Source organism: Peromyscus leucopus, chromosome 16_21, assembly GCF_004664715.2.
Source record: "Peromyscus leucopus breed LL Stock chromosome 16_21, UCI_PerLeu_2.1, whole genome shotgun sequence".
Taxonomy (NCBI): domain Eukaryota; kingdom Metazoa; phylum Chordata; class Mammalia; order Rodentia; family Cricetidae; genus Peromyscus; species Peromyscus leucopus.
In genome coordinates this window covers 41,885,496-41,903,002 of record NC_051084.1, presented here as the reverse complement: position 1 = coordinate 41,903,002, position 17,507 = coordinate 41,885,496, and the positions used below count along the sequence as shown (strand labels likewise).

General features: G+C 45.2%; 1 protein-coding gene across 5 annotated transcripts in view; it reads right to left on the bottom strand.

Moving 5' to 3' along the window:
* Positions 1-2,760: 2,760 nt before the first annotated feature.
* Positions 2,761-17,507, bottom strand: part of Il1rl2 (interleukin 1 receptor like 2) — a 49,025-nt gene continuing 34,278 nt past the window's right edge. For all 5 annotated transcript variants that reach the window (XM_037199724.1, XM_037199727.1, XM_028865797.2 and 2 more), the window contains 3 exons: positions 13,327-13,470; positions 6,374-6,535; positions 2,761-3,862 (listed from right to left, as the gene is read on the bottom strand). In XM_037199724.1, coding sequence (XP_037055619.1) covers positions 3,444-3,862; positions 6,374-6,535; positions 13,327-13,470 — 725 coding nt within the window. In that variant the 3' untranslated portion in view covers positions 2,761-3,443. The remainder of the gene's footprint in view (positions 3,863-6,373; positions 6,536-13,326; positions 13,471-17,507) is intronic.

The following is a 17,507-nucleotide window of genomic DNA, read 5'->3' as shown; positions in this document are numbered from 1 at the left end:
GTGTGCCTTCTCCATCTTTAAAATAGGGGTCTGTGTTTTCACAATTCCCACATCAAAGCAACGGCCTACACACAAAAATGTATTCGACTCCAGAGCACGTGCCAGATGTTCAAACATATGAGGTGGTAATTCCTTTGAGCAACGGAGCTTTTGTGCTTCATTAAAATATTCTTTAATAAAAATATCAATATGCTGATGTAACACATTCATATATAGCACCATAATACAGCTTTTTTTAATTTTAAGCAAAAGGAAAATCAAGGCATGTTGGCAAGATGAAAGCTTTCTGACTGAAAAAGAAAATTAAGGTTAAAAGAATTTGTTAGGATTGGTCTCACAGAAGCCAGGGAGTTTCAGAAAACAGTTTCTTCAGATGAGTTATGTGTGTGTGTGTGTGTGTGTGTGTGTGTGTGTGTGTGTGTGTCCCCGTCCCATAAGTGAATGAAATAAACAATCTCTAGAAAATACATTTCCTAAAATGTGTGGGCAAGGGTGTGTCAAGCAGCCTCACAGAGAAGACACAGGGCAAAATCTCCCTGCCTGACACAGCCTCAACCACTGCCTCCATGAATCTTTCAGAGGGAAATAACCAGGGAAGTAAGAGTCCAAATCTAAATGGGGCGAGATATCCCTCAAGTCTTCATCAAAGAACCAGTTGTTGATCACTCATCCCAAAAAGTCTAGATTGCACGGACTGGAAATCATCCAGGCAGAAACATTACCACCTGTGCCTAGAGGTACCACCTGGTGTGTCCAGGACTCACTAGGCACGGTGTCCTGGGCTCCACACAAGAAAGGCTGAGTCCCATTAGCCAGCCCCATCCCCAGGTTCCTCCAGTCCTGATGGCAATTTCCAGAAATCAAGCAGAAGCAAAGACCCATGGAGGGTGAGGGAAACAGAGTGAAGAACCAGTCAGCGACATCTCTTGGAAGCACTGAATACCCTACTGTACTTGAACCAGCAAATCCTCTGTAGGAAGTTATGATTCCCATGGTACAAAGAGAAGCTGAAGAGCAAAATATTACAAGTGTGTGACTAGAGGGACCCGGAGCGAGCTTATCTCTCTGAGAGCATCCAGAAGCTTCTATGTTCCTCTCAGCACCCCTTTGAGGAAGGAAACAAAATGTAAAGAGGAAGAGAGGGAAGAGCAAGACAGACTAGCCATAATGAATGAAACAAAAAATGCATCTCAGGGCTGAACCTTGAGAGCGCTTGAGGACACTGTGGTATATGGAAGAAGTCAGTCATCAAATGAGAAATAACTCATGATGTCTCTCCTCCTTGAAGTTCCTAGAATAGTCAGATTCCCAGGGATGGGAGGCGGAAGTAGTTATTAATTGAGAACAGAGTTTCAGTTGGCTAAGATGAAAAGGATGCGGAGGAGGACGGCGACAATGAATATTCTTAATGGCCTTGAGTAGCAACTCAACTTAAAAATGACTAGTGGTAAATGTGGTGCTCACATACCTTACCATAATTAGTTTTTTAATAAAGAATATTAAAGTAAAGTGAGGTCCAGTGTCAAGTCGTGAGCGCCACGATGCCAGCCTGCTTCGGTGAATTCTCACAGCAGAGAGATGGACTTCACATGAGGCCTTCCTCTCCCTGCTCTCCCTTGTGCGTCCTCTCCTCCCAAGCTGTCCCATCCTGCCTGTGGCCAGGAAGCCCCCCCCCCACTCCCTCCTCAGTAAGGGTCACTTATTAATCCCCAGTGTTCTGTTATGCAGTTATCTCCTCCAAACTTCTGAAACTTCCCTTCTGGATTAGATTCCTCGGTCTTCAGGAATCCGAGAAAAAGAGTCTCAAGACCCTGCTCCACAGCTGTAGAAGCAGAAACAGCTGCTAGGAGAGAACCCAGCGGCTGTGATGAATGCTTCACAGGAACTCAGCTGTCACCATGCTCGGTGACATGGGCTCTTCCATGATGCAGTTGTCTTTGAGGGATCCATGCTCTTGTAACTAACCCCTCTGTAACACAATTCTTCAAAGGTCTTATTAAATAAAAGACCCGGAGCCAGATATCGAGATTAAAATCTGAGAGATCAGAGGACTAGGAAAAGCCACAGCTAACCTCACCTCACCAACTCCGCAAAGAGACCTACTTCCTGTCTGCCCCCTCCTATGTGCCTTTCTGTTCTGTCAACTCATTTTCTCTCCATCCAGCTATATCGCTTCCTCTTCCAGCCCAGTTTGTCACTTCCTGTCTGTCTGTACAGACCTCCAGACCTTTATGGTTAACTAGTGTCGGAATTTAAGGCGTGTGTCACCACACCTGGCTCTGTTCCCAGTGTGGCCTTGACCTCACAGAGATCCAGATGGATCCCTGCCTCCTGAGTGATAGGATTAAAGATGTGTGCTACCATTGCCTGACTTCTATGTTTAATATAGTGGCTGGCTTTTTCCTCTGATCCTCAGATAAACTTTATTGGGGGACACAGATAAAATACCACCACACCCCTCACCCATATTTCTTCAGAAACCCCAATAAAATCCCTGGTTCATTAATCTAGACTTATATGGAATTGTTTTCATGGTTTGTGTCCAGTGCCTGACCTAGGATAAGTGGACATTTGTTCATGCTTCCCCAAGCAGTCACACATATGTTAACCATAACTTGATAGAGTTGAATTGGAGCTAATTTTTTCCAGGTTGGGCCTTGGGAAATAGTAACAGTGGTTGGCAGCTCTGGTTAGCATTAAAAGACTGGACAAACTATGCAGTCATAAATTGCCCTATAATAAAGGACACACTCACTAACCAAAAGCTCACATAGATTTACTGGGGTTAGAATTGCATCACCACAGAGCTGTAATTTGTATCTCTCAAATGTTCCTCAGAATTCTGGCAGGCAAAGCATCTTTAAAAAGTAGAAATTTTCTTTCTTAATTCCATTTTGACAGATTATCTTTCAAAGCTTGGAGTCCATTGGCCCAAGTGACGTCGAAGTGGCTTTCAGGGGCATCATGCTAGCTACGGTTAGCTATCTAACTGCAGTGGGAGTGTGGAGGAAATTCAGATGCAATCTACACTGCCTGGGGACCAAAGCCTGGTAGACACTAGACAAGCACAGATACTGTGCTACTGTCTTTGCTGGCCTTCCCCAAGGCTGCCCACTTGGTATCCTCAGGCTGCCTAACCTCCCATCCCCGACATGGACCAAGCATCCTTGCCACCTGACCTGTCATTTTGACCATCCACTGTATCCCACTGGCATGGGGACCCAGTGTCATAGGTACCCCATGCTCAGGAGAGAATATGGGTGTCCAAGAGCCATGAAGCAAACAGGAGTGCTAAAGAATCAGGTCTGACTAAAAGCATCCAAAAAAAATCCAACAAGGACAAGAACAAAGTCACTCACAGCACAAAAGAGCAAGCTGTAGGGGTAGACAACAGAAAGAGGATGTAGCTATGAGTCACCACACACACCGACGACCACTCTCTGTCAGAAAGTTATAAGCTCTGTGGCAGCATCCCATTTGCCTGATGTGCAGCTGCAGGGTGTGTGCCTCAGCAGCTGGACTGGGGGAGATGGTGGATACCTTCTGGCTGGCATACAGTATCTTACTTTCTTCCAGAACTTGGTCTTGGCGCACTGTGACTGCTCTGTCAAGTCCCCGTCCCATTGGATGGCCCCATGCTTCTGTCGGATGTACTGAATGGACTCGGGCATGATGCTATAGTCCTTGATTTTCTCCAGCTCAATCAGAATGACCTTCATGCCATCCTGGATGAGGGCATTGTAGACAGCGATTTGTTCTTCTGACATGTTCTTTAGAAAGCCGAAGCCGGATGATTCTGGTGCCACGAGGACAATCAGTCTCCTACACAGTTTAATGTTTTCATCAATGACGTTGGCCACAGCTGGAATGGAGAAGCAAGATTCAGAAGACCAAGCATAAAAACAGCAAGGCTGTAACACTACCAGAAAAATAGGAGAAATGGGCACAGGGAAAGGAAAGGGACTTTCAAGTAGACAAGATTGAGGCACAGGTGGATTAGCATTCAGTATCAACTGTTCTGGGCAGGGTTTGTGTTCCAGTCCACTGGAGTCATCAGTCACCTCTTGTTTGTGTCCTTTGGTGACTATATATGTCCTGGTATCTATTGTTATGTCTCTTTCCCCAAGACTATCCTGTTGGACTGTATTCCTATAGTAGCAGACGTCCTCATATATGCTATATAATAAGCATATTTAAAACCTATTTTTAAAGATCAGGGAACCTTCCTTCATGTTCTTTATAGTTAGTTAAATGATCAGGGTTAATATCACTAATTTTGAAGCCACGTAACACACCATGATGGCTTCTTGGGGAGGGGAGGGAAGAGCCCACCAAATAGTAACTTTACACATTCTGTGTGGCCTGTGGTTGCCTCCTGTGAGGTGTAAGAAGACAGTGTCATCTCTAAGGACAGGTTCTTTTTCAGTTGGATTATTTTTGTGTTTCTACTGTATAAACAGCCCAGTATCTAGTGATAGCCAATACATATTCTTTAAATAATATTAAAAAGTATTTTTTCCTAGTGAGAAGAAAGGGGTGCTTATTTCAGTATTCAACTACTTTACTGTGTGACATACCAAGACAGACAGCAAAGAGGACAAGGGGAGGGTTTTGTGAAGGATGAGTCCTGTGAGGGCATTTACCCAGGCCAGTCTCTCAGACACGCCAGGAAAACATTTTCATCCCTATTTCATCCCTGCAAACCCTGGTGTTTATGAACTGCCCTAAACCACACACCTAGTAAACAGAAGTAAACAAAAAATTATCCATCTTATTTAGACAGAGGATGCTGTATATATAGTTTGAATATGAAATGTTCCCCACTGGGCTCTTCTGTTTGAACACTGGTGCCCAGATGGTGGCACTCTTTGGGATGATAATGGAAACTTCAGGATGTGGACCCTTAATGGAGGAAGTCATTAGGAGTGGGCTTGGAGGTTTTATAGCCTGGCCCTACTTCTCGTTTTTTTCTCTCTCTGTTTCCTATGCAAGAATGAAATATGATCAGTCGGCTTCTTGACTGCCAGACTGGCCTCTCACTCCCACTGCCGTGCCTTCCTCACTGGGGCGGACTGTAAACCCTTTTATCCCCTAGCTCGCCTTTGCCAGGGTATTTTTATCATAGCCACAGACAAGTATCTTATATAGGGGAAGAGATGCTATAAATTGTGGTTTATAAAATCTGCTATGGGTGTTATTTTAACTAGGTAAAGATGTATCGCATTGTTTATGCTGGGGAATATTACTTTAACTGTGTAAAGATGTGTTACATTTGTTTCTGCTGCCTTTGTTAGCAATGTAAAGATGTGTTACATTTGTTTCTGCTGCCTTTGTTAGCAATGTAAAGATGTGTTACATTTGTTTCTGCTGCCTTTGTTAGCAATGTAAAGATGTGTTACATTTGTTTAATTATCTAAAGATGTGTTGCCGTTTCACCTTGCCTGCCTACAACACCTGATTGGTCTAATAAAAAGATGAATAGCCATTAGCTAGCCAGGATAGGAATAGGCAGGGCTGGAGGGCAGAGAGAAAAAATACAAGGAGAGAGAAGAGAAGGAGAAGACAAGGAAGAAAGAAAAGGACTTGCCCAGGGTAGAAGCCAGGCAGCCGCCAGCCAGACATGGAGAGAAGAGGAAAGTAAGACATACAGAAGGAAAGAAAGAAAGATTAAAAAGCCCTGAGGCAAAACATAGATGAAGAGAAACAGGTTGTTATAAGAGCTAGTGAGACAAGCATAAGACGAAGCCGAACATTCATAACTAATATTAAGTCTCTGTGTCATGATTTTGGAACTGGTTGGTGACCCAAAAGAAAAAGTCTGCTACAAAAATCAACTATAAACATCGTGGTATTTGCATATTTGAACTAGTGGGAAACTAGACCACAGTTGTTCTCAGTGACAGTAAAGGGAATGACCACTGGACTATTTCCAGCTTTTTCAGTTTTGACCAAGACTGCTGCTTATTCCCATGGCTGGGTTAACTACATCCCCATGCTGAAGAGACTCGCATTACTGAAACCAGGATTCCCTAACACTGTGTTGTAGCAATAAGCCTAATGTAGGAAAGGAATAACTTCTGAATATAAGAGGGTGGGACTAGGAGGCGCTGTGGATAGACTTTTGAAAGTCCCATGTGTCTGGGGACATTTGTAACATAAAAGAGAGGTAGGGAGAGGAGAGGATTAGAGAGGAAGGGAGAGGGGACGTTTCCTTTTTGGGTTTTGTTTGAGATAGGGTTTCTACATACAGCCCCAACCGGTCCTGTGTTCCCATTTATCCTGGCTCAGCCTCCCCTGTGCTGGGACCACAGGCATGGCCCTCTTATTTTTTTTTTTTTTTCATTTGTTGTCCAATGCCTCAGTTAAAACATACCTTGACCAGGGAATTCATCCCTGCCAAATATAAATAACTTATATCCACACTGCTTCTCCAGCACCTCAGGCAGGATCTTCAACACCAATGTTTCCACATCATGGCCCTGACTTTTTCTTGGGCACTTGGGGTATAAGACGTAGGCATCATACAGTTTCTCATCTGAAAGAGAAAAGAGACGAGATCACAAAATGACTCTATCAGATCCCTCAAGTAAGTCAAGTGAACCTTGGTCACTGCTGTGACACACTTCATCCTGGGTTCCATAACTTCCATAGGCCCCACCGGCATTCCATGCTACCATATTGCATTCTCACCGCTGACCCATGAGAGACATGTCTCATCCTCACTACAGGGGAATAAACTCTAGACCAAACAGGTGTTACCATGTCTGCCATTCCTAATTGAATCCTAAGTCTCCCACTGCCTGTGGTTGGGCTGAAAATGAGACGTCGGAGCCCGGGGCTCATTAACTGCAGATGTGGGCAATGGAGACCTGGACTAACTACGTCAAGCAAAAGGGGTTGAGTCCCTCCTAATCTAGCACACCAGAAAATTCATCATAGACCGAACAAGCCTCAGTGGACTCCAATTCTGTCATGTATCACTGAAAAATCCAACACATGCAATCCTGTAGCACATGGGGTCAATATGTTCATTGTGGACAAGTATTTCTTGGTCAACTATAAGACCCATCACTGTGCTCACCAGGGCAAATATAAACAATGCAGACCATCTAACATACACACCACTCGCATAGACAAAATAAAATGGTATGTGACATTTAAGATGTCAACAACCAAAGGAACACAAAAAAGAAAACAATTCTCATTGACTGGCGTTCTTGATAGACAATATTCATAGAGGCTATGTAATAGCTCCTGGGTGTGAAACCACGAGGAGAGCTGGGGGGTGGGGGCACAGGTGAGGAGCTACGTGTAGATTAGTGAGAAGCCAGCACAGATGTGAGAGAGAAACCAGCACAGGTGTGTCTGCCTCCCTGCCCACTGTCATTCAAGGAAGCCGCTGTAGAGCTGAGTGGGACCATGTGGAGCGGAGACCTCCATCAGTACTAACCGAACATCTCAAGAGAACTTGACTATGAGAACCAAGGGAGGGCGCGGGGAAGGTCTAGGTCACAAGCTGATTCAGCTTGGGGATCATAAGCATGCACCAGAGGACGGATTTGTGTTTGGAGACAATCAAACCCAACACAGCTAAAGCTCCCGTGACATCTTCAAGGTCACCAGATAGAACTTCGGGAAATAGATAACTTTTTCTGTATAAAATTTAATGTTAAATATGACTTGCCAAAGTTCAAGTTTTAGGGGGCTGTTTTTTGTTGTGGTGGTGGTGGTGGTTTTGTTGGTTTGTTTGTTTGTTTGTTTGTTTGTTGGTGAAAGAAAAGAATAGAGAGAGAAACAGAGACCTCACAAGTTCTTATTTCTTGACTGTTTAAGAAGGAATTGAACCTTCCCATGTAAGGATTTAGACGTGTTTAGACTTGCATCCCTTGGGAGCTGTTGGCTGCTTGGTGCTCCATGTACCGCAGGGAGCATCCTCCTTGGAAAATGCAGTTCCCAGGTTGGTACCCACATTTATCACTCCCCAGCCTCGGCACAGCCCCTGGCGTCTCTTTTCATAGTTTCTCACTCTTCCCCCACTGGCTTTATTTAAACAGCAAACAGAGGGAACTGCACTTGCCAGATGTTTTCTCTTTTGACAAAATCCCAGTTCTCCTTTGAAACAAGGCATCTGGGGACACAAGTTTTCCTTGGTCTCCAGCGCATTGTCCTCGGAACAGATGGAGAGGGGACTAACTGGTGGCGCAAAGCCTCGTGTGTTTTGAAAACGCAAAACAAAGCAGGCCCCCAAAATTCATGTCCTTTCTTTCCTAAGTTTGTTTTCTTTCCATGCTGGAGACCAAACCCAGGGTGGTAAGTGTGCTTGACCACTGGGCTAGCGGCATCACCAACCCTCAGACCAAGATCTGCAGCAAAGATATGACTTAGGGACTTGCTCTCCACATGCACTGGGTTTTCACCACTTTCAAAGACCCATTTATAACCCACGCCTACCTTTTTGTTACAGCCCTCCGATTTTTAAAAATTATTATTTTATTTCATATGTGTGGGGATTTTGGCTTGTGTTCGTGTATGCAGTACCCAAGGAGGCCAGAAGAGGGCACCAAACCCCTGGAACTGAAAATCATAGACCATTGTTCCCTGCAGTGTGGGTTCAGGGAATCAAACCAGGACCTTCTGGAGGAGCAGTCACTGCTGTTAATCACTGAGCCGTCTCTCCAGCCCTGAGTCCTCTTAAGTTTGAAGGACAGGATCAGACAGGGACACCAGGCACTTGCTGGCTAACAATGACAGATACCCTTGAATCCTACGATTCTGAGAAGGAAACTGAGATCAACAGGGCTGTGCGATTTCTCAAAGGTATACAGAATTTTCTAGCCCAAGCTGTCCATTTCCCCTTATGTAGCCAAACAAGACTTTGAATCAGAAAACCCAGGGCAGATTTCTTCATGCCTTGACCTTCCAGCTCCATCAGAGGTATATTCTCCAAGGAGAGAAACACTTCTGGTTGATCATGTTTTTTTCAGAAATATGCCATCTCCCCACAAAAAAGTGATGTGTAACTCTACTCTTTTAGAATTGGGCAGTTTTTCAAAGCTGTGTGTGATAGACCACACACACACACACACACACACACACACACACACACACACACACACACACCTTAGATCGAAAACAAGGCTTCCTCAGCCTCTCTCCGGAAATCCAACATTATGCTTCAAAGAAGCCCACCTTCGCCACCAAGAGACACTGACAAAAGATGTCCTTGTGGAAAGGCACTGAGGAAAAGGTGACTGCTAGTCCCCCAGCTGAGGCCTCAGACCCCCCACTGTGATCATCTGCAAGGCCCACAACACACACAAGCATAATGGATGGCCTTGTGCACGGTGAAGTTCCAAGGTGACTTGTTTCCCAACCATAGTTACAGGAACAGCAGGAGGAAAAAAGAGCACGGGAGGAAACAGTGATGGAGAGCAGCGGACGATCTGAAGAATTTCTAAAATTTCTGGTGGCTGATCTGAGGAGACTCCGCTGTACTGGCTGCTGTCCCCAAAACCCACCTCTCTCAAAAGTGGAGGTGGCAATGTACTTATGCCCTGGCCAAGCTCTTCTATTTTCTGAGGCTATTTAACCATTCCTTCAGCTAAAAACAGCTTGTACACACCTCTATTGCTGTTTGTAAAACCCAAACAAGATCATCTTTACAGGTTGACAGTTATGGAAAATCACCTGAAGTATCTTCAGTTCTCGTCTCTCTCTCTCAATTTGGCTTTGCTAAACTTTATGCCCGACAAACTCAGAGCAGTGGCAAAATCAAGCGGAGTTGATAGATGAAACCTGAATTTTAAAAGATACTCTATGTAAGGGCCTTTACGGAGTAGCCTGAGGACTGCTGTGTCTACCCCCAGCATGCATAGAAAGCCCTAGAAGGAAAGCCATGGAAAACACGCGATCACATTCACTTTGGGAATACTGAAGGCCAGATCCCTTACAGAGTGCTAGCTCCTGTAAATGGGAACTCTCTGCAGGCACTGTCTTTGGAAATGAGCCCCAGAATGAGCTATGTTATTTCACAAACTACAGAAACACTTGTGGGAAAAGCCAGAATCAATTGAACTCAGTGTTAGGCAGGAAAGCAAATTCACCTTCAGAGACCAAGAGGTCCCCTCAGCTCTGCAGGTTGCTTATTCATTCTTTTCCCCCAGAGCTGAGGATTGAACCCAGGGCCTTGTGCTTGCTAGACAAGCGCTCTACCACTGAGCTAAACCTCCAACCCCTGCAGGTTGCTTAGTTTACTTCTCAGCTCTTTATTTTCCTGTGCACCTGCGGGGTTGGTTCTCACCCTTCTATATCCCCTGTGCACACTGCCCGTAGATCTGGATGGAGTAAAAGCAAGCATACACATAGTTCTCAAACGACCTGTCACTGACTGACCTTTCTAGTCTTGCAGATACCAGCACACCTAACAGGCCAGTTCTGAAAGCACCCATTACCTGACCACATAGAAATGCAGAACTCTCTGACTTCTACTGGGTTTGTGGGTGGCTGTCATATTGTAACTCGTAGGTCAATTATCTTTACCTACTCGTGGCAAAGCCTGACTAACCAGGTTGCAGTAAACTTTGCCAAAAAGGACAATTTCTCCTCTACATCCATATTTACTATACTGTATATGTTCCTGTAGTGGGTAGCCATTCCAGCTTTGGTCTGGAAGTTCCAACCCTACAAGGCAGGGCCAAGGGAGGGCCCTGAAGACCCGAGATCCAGATGCGCCGCCTTCTCTTGGTTCCCAGACCCTGGACGCTAGAGGCAGACCGAACAGAGTTCTCCAGAGAACACCACCGGACTGCGCTACGTCTTCCCCAGACCCTGTAGCCTATCCCTTCATTTGTGAGTTGCCCCACAAAGTAAACCTCCCTTTTAACTACATGGAGTGGCCTGAATAATTTCACCAATATGTTCCAGAACATTCTCTCAAGAGAATCCAAGCAGGATTTAGGATCAACCTCGGAGGCTCATCACTTGGCTCACTTTAAAGCCCTTATTCAAAGTTCTAATACAGGGTGGTTTAAATAGAAGGAGATATGGGGAAATTGAAGCACAGACTTCAAAATTAAAAAAATAACAGCAAAGAAAAACATGAACCCCCATCCCCCCCACCCCCACTGGCTGTCAGCTCCAATATCCAAAGCCACCACACCCCGGCTGTGCAGTCTGGGCTGTGCTGATCTCGGGGAGGGTGAGATCCTGATGTGTCATCTCTTGGGTTCCCCTGTTCTGCTGGGGTGAGTCATTCTTCCTGTCTCTTTCTGTCAAACTCAGTGTCTCTAGCAGGCAGCTTCGCCATGCTATCTGTACACTGTAAGTCAAGGCTGTAGTCACACTCCTGAGAGCTACAGTGAGTCAGAGGCACAAACACCAAGGGGCCAGAGGGGCCGGAGCTTCCAGAAAGACTACATGAAATAATGTCAAGCTCTCTGAGTCAAGCCAGAAAGAAGGCAAGCCACGCCCTATCTGGGTCAGAAGAAACAGGTGGTGTGGGGCTGAGCCCTCTCCTCACAGAGACAGCCAAAGGGACAGTGACAGGGGGCGGAGTCAAGAGGGCTTCTGTCCTAACCATGCCTCCCCTGAAGATCTACAGAGCTTCCAGTACCTCAAGTGGTATTGGGCTGGCCAGGCAATGGCCATGGCCGCATCTCATCATCACCACTGGGCTACACCCCAGCCTCTGGGTTACCAGTTTTGAATCCTGACGTTGAGTTAAAGACAATCTGAATTACAACAGCTGTGTTTTTTCAGACATGTAGACAATAATTTGTGTGGTGGCTTTTACGCACGAACAGCTGCTTAGAATAATGGTTTTTTGTATGTAGATTCTCCACTTCTGAATGTGTTTAGACTCTGAGTCCCCCACTCCCTTGCACCTGTTCAAGAAAAATGTCTAGCCTAGAAAGGTATGCATTTATTCGTCTCCATGCATAACGGCTGTGTAGATATCTTTTGCCTTTTTATTCATTTGTGTAGGCAAATGGGGGGCATCAGAGCAGATTAGTTTGTTCTTTTTCAAGCTCTTACAAGATCACATTCATTCTGAGACTAATGGATTTTAATTGCATCATCTTACAACCAGAATGGAGAGAAATGCCAACTCTGGAACACATGGAGACATTTCTGTGTCAAAAAAAAAAGAAAGAAAGAAAGAAAAGGAAGGAAGGAAGGAAGGGAGAAAGAGAGAAAGAAAGAAAGAGAGAAAGAAAGAAAGAAAGAAAGAAAGAAAGAAAGAAAGAAAGAAAGAAAGAGGGAGGGAGGGAGGGAGGGAGGGAGGGAGGGAGGGAGGGAGGGAGGAAGGAAGGAAGGAAGGAAGGAAGGAAGGAAGGAAGGAAGGAAGGAAGGAAGGAAGAGAAAAAATGGTGGCCAGACACAGACACCACTAAGGACGCAGAGCTGAACAAGGAAAGACAGTTTTTAACTTCACCTTCTTCAACCTCAGCATGGTGACTCCTTCAGCAAGACTAGAGAATGGGTCTTTCCTTCCCCTTTATTCTTTTCCTCCTTCCCTTCCTTACCTCCCTTTCTTCCTCTCCCTCTATGACCCTCCTTCTGTAGCTGAAAGAAAGAAGAAAATATCTTCTAATCTCACAACAGAGATGTAAATTACTTCAGGTACCAAGCACAGGGTTTAGAGAGAGGCGATTCCCCCCCCTTACTGTTTATCCTGCTGAGCTTTGGGGGTGCAATGCACATCATGTCAGACAGACTTTGTTCCTGCAGACATCTCCTTACTTTGCAGGCCCAGAAAAATGGGACCCTTTCTCACACCTGCGCATCAAGAACCAGGATGGCCCACAGCCACCTACTGCTGCCACCTAGTGGATGTTTGCTGGGCACTACCTGCCTTCTAGCTTATTTGGCAAAGGAGGTTTATAACCAGGCACAGACTTTTCCTCTGAAGCACATGAAGTTCTGCACACTAAATTTTCCAGCCAGAGGAAAGACTCACTTGTAACAACATGAGAAGAGCATTTAAAGAGCTTCCGCGGCCGGGCGTCGGCAGTGCACGCCTTTAATCCCAGCACTCGGGAGGCAGAGTCAGGCAGATCTCTGTGAGTTCGAGGCCAGCCTGGTCTACAGAGCAAGATCCAGGACAGGCATCAAAACTACACCAAGAAACCCTGTCTCAAAAAAACAATGAAAAATAAATAAATAAATAGCTTCCACAGAGTGGGCAGCCATTTGGAGGCCTTTCCCCCCCCCCAAAGACCACACATACTTACTGTGATGATATTTTTAATTATGCTGAAATGTCTCTGTATTCGGCTCTGTGTTTCTTATTTAATAAGACTGTTTAGAAATTTGTTTACCACTTACCATCTAGAGCCTGGACAGTGTGGAAGGTGCTTCTGTACCAAAGCACAATGTCAATCTTAAAACTGTTGTAGATGTACAGGATAGACACGACCAAAAGTAGGAAAGCCACGAGCCCTCCTATGAGGTAAGCCCGGAAATCTGGAACTGCAGATGAAAGGAAAAGTCGGTGTTAGAAGGTTAGTTTTATCCTCTACACATGCCGGGTGGGAAGCATGAAGACACTGCTTGACCATGTCTCAAAGTTTCCTGGTGAGTAATGGAGTTGGATAGGTTCAGTTTGGACTGTGGAGTTTGGGATCAAATGAGTTCTTTGAAATCCCAGGAAGCCCTAGGTGCGGATGCAGGAGCACCAGGACTCCAGTTGCATGGGGACTGTTTCAGAGCATGTGGGTCCAGGTGCCTTCCTGGGGTGCAGTCTGGCCATATCTTTAATGTCCCCCAAGGGCTCCCCCTGGAGATTCTGGACTACATTCCTACTACACTGCTTCTCCAGCCCCTCAGAGGGACTCCTGGCAAAAATGGTAAAAAGCCATTGGCCCTCTGCCCAGAAACCAGCTGTGCCGGCTCCAGAAGACCAGGGGTGACACAGGCCCCACGCAGCCCTTCCCAGGGCCCCTGAAGTCAGGGCTGGTGTCTGTCTGAGAATTCCTGACATGGTACCCATTGCCTGCTCTGCTGTGTGAGCATGCTGCAGAGCCTTTCTAATGGAAGGGAAGTGGGCAGACAGCTGGGGGAAGAATCAGTTACTCCAGAAGGGAAGTCGGGGTTGCTTCCAGAACGGCTCCGAAACACCAAGAAGAGGAACCATGGGGCACCCTACCTTGCCACAACCCAAATGGGTGCTGCCAGAGGAGGGGTGCCTTGGAACGAGGGAAGAGAGTAAGGGACCCATCTCACCAACCACTTCCTTTATTAGCTCATTCAGGTTGTCCACACACCCTAGAAGGGGGTTGGTGGATCTAGGGCAGGGGAGGGGAGGAGATGAGGAGGAGGCACCTATGTTTGGGTCTCCCAGGAGAAGCACTTCCAGTTTATAAAATCTTCATGAAGGAGCTTATCAAATCCTCCCCCCAGGCCACACACACAGTAAACATCGCAAGGCTGAAGACTTCCTGCATACTTTCAAATGTCTTTAGACATAACAGCACAATCAAGTACAATGACAGAAAACACGCTAGGTACCAGCCTCACCCCAAATCAGTCCACTGAGTAAGTCCTGGTGCAGCCAGTCGAGACGGCTCCCCAGGCTGTTGCCCAATCTGATCCTAGCCCGTCTTTAGAACTTTGTCATCCACCTTCCTACTATGAGATGGAGTCTCCCCTCCCACCCATCATCTCTGCCAGCTCTTATCACAGTTGTGTGAGGAACACCCTATCTCCCTTTGGGAGGATCTAGTCTGGGAGAGTCAAAGTCTATGACAGAGCTCTTGGAATGGCAAAGTGTGACATGGCTATCCCATGACTAAGCCCTGAGGACTTATGAGATTCAAAGAATCCTTGGCAAGCAAAGTGTGGCCTGAAACTCTCCAGTCCACCACTCCTTGCGCTGAGTAGTGTTGACATGCTCTGCTCTGCAAATGTGCTCAAAGATGATGGCGTTGGAATTGTCTCATTCGTGAAGACACTCTAATGAGTAGGTACTCTGAAGTAGAAATAAATGTAAAACTCACTTCCTTATTAAGGAAGGGATCTGTCTAGGCTGGAAAGAGGGCTCAATGGTTAAGAGCACTGGCTGCTCTTTCAAAGGACCTGGGTTCAATTCCCAGCTCATAAATCCCTGTAACTCCAGTTCCAGGAGATCTGATGCCCTCTTCTGACTCCCATGGGCACTGGGGATATAAAACAACATATAAGTAAAATAAAATCTAAAAAAAAAAAAAATGATTAGTTATTTGAGTTCACGGAACTGCCATCAGCAGCCTTCTGATTAGATGAGAGTGGAGGATAAATGATGATTAATAAAACACAGAAAAAAAGAAAAAGGACTTTCACAGAATGACAACTTTCTAGTGATCTTGCCTCAGATGATCCAAGTAAGAAATCTGGAAGTATCTTCAGAAAAAAAAAAAAAAAAAAAGAGGAAGTCAAATGAAGAAGCTGCCACCAAATAAACCAAGGAATTTAGATTTAGGAGGGTGAGGTTCCTCAGAACTCAAGGCAAACAGAACAAGTTATACACAACTGACCAAAAAAGCCACTGTGTGTGGGCTGGGGAGTGAGTGCTTGGAGAAACCAAGGGATGTTTAGCAAGAGTTTCCTAAGTAGTGGTCCAAACTAACCGAACAAATAATTCCTCCTACTCTCACATGACTGACAGATGTTAACTCGTTAGCTGATAACAACATTAGCCCCTCTGAGCCTGGACTTGGCCTCAAAGTCCTTCCAAGCATAGTGTGGTCAGATAGTCAGGATGAACAAAATCTGTATTGGCCATCGTGGGGCTAGATAACCAAACAATGCAGTCAAACTTACACATTAAGTTAGACTGAAATTGGAACTATGTTAGGTGTCCCACATTCCCTAAGGTATGTCCTAGAGTGGGCTTTTCTCTTTTCTCTAGGGTCACACACTCCCTGGCCTAACTAAGCCAGGCTCTTCTTCTTCTGGAAATTACTCGAGTGTCTTCAAGTTCTTCTCTGTTTCTTGGCTGAGAAAACGTATTCTCACTGGATTATTAAAATTGGCTCCTTCATCAAAACAGGAGGACTTTTTTGCTTCTTTGCTCTGGTCTGACTGTGCTCTGCAGGCCAGACAAAGGATATGGATGAGAAGTGAATGGGAAAAGGTGGATCATGAAGACCAAGAATGCCAAGCCAAGAGGATCTCTTCTATCTCAGAGGGAAACAAGCAATGGTGGAACTTCAGCCATCCTTGGAGAAATAACTTATACAAGGCCAGAGAAAGTTCTCCAGGCAAGGACATCATTTGAAACACTGATACAATAATAATGGCCCAAACCATAACAGTACCAATGACAGTAACCCAATGTCTTAGACCTCACTGAATGTCGGTCTCCTGTGTTTGCTTTGCAAAATTATCTCACCTGATTCTCTCACACACTACTTTGTGGGGAGTGAGTATGATCTGGTACAGTCACCATGTGGAATAATGTGGCATTATATAGTAAAACTGATAGCAGAGGTTCATTTAGCAATTCTACCCTCAAAAATATATCATAATTTTGGAGCCCAGTGCCTATGGTGAGACACTTTGTGCAGCCTTGGTGCAGGGAGGAGGGGCCTGGTCCTGCTTCAACTGAATGTACCAGGCTCTGCTGACTCCCCATGGGAGACCTTGCCTTGGAGGAGATGGGAAAGGGGGGTGGGTTGTGGGGGGGAATTCTGGAGGGTGGGAGGAGGGAGGACAGGGGAATCTGTGGTTGGTATGTAAAATGACTAGAAAATCTCTCAATAAAAAAAATATATATATATATCATAAGGAATGCTTCCACATCGGGACCAGGGCATGCGCACAGGAACTTCCATAGTGTCATTACTTGTTAACTGTCCCAATCTGGAAACAGTCCAAATAACCACATGTTTACCATGAAATTGATGAAAGGTGGCCTGACTGTTGAGTGGGATAGGTTTCTAGAATTCAGATGACAAAAAAAAAAAAAAAAAAAAAACAGCTGCTTGCTGCATTATCAATGAACCAACATATCCCAGGTACCCGAGAAAAGAATCATGTCACAGAAGAAATAAAATCATCTGATCATCTGATACTCTTAATACAAAGACCCTAAGCAGGCAAAAATAAACTATTTTTAGGAAGAGCAACAGATATCACAAAGCAAAGAAATGACTTTCTGGGCCTGGAGAGATGGCTCAGAGGTTAAGAACACTGGCTGTTCTTTCAGAGGTCTTGAGTTCAATTCCCAGCAACCACATGGTGGCTCACAACCATCTACAATGAGATCTGGTGCCCTCTTCTGGCCTGCAGACAGAATACTCACTGTATACATAATAAATAAATAAATCTTAAAAAAAAAAAAAAAAAAAGAAAAAGAAAAGAAAAGAAATGAAAAGACTTTCCTAAATGTAAGAGGTATATAGGTCAAAGTAAGAAAGAGATGCTTGGGCCAGGAAGGGCACAGGGGCCTTTCCATCTCACACTGTTTATCTGTTGTCCCTAATGCAGATATGGTAGCTTCACTTGTATTTAATTTGCAGTATAACAGT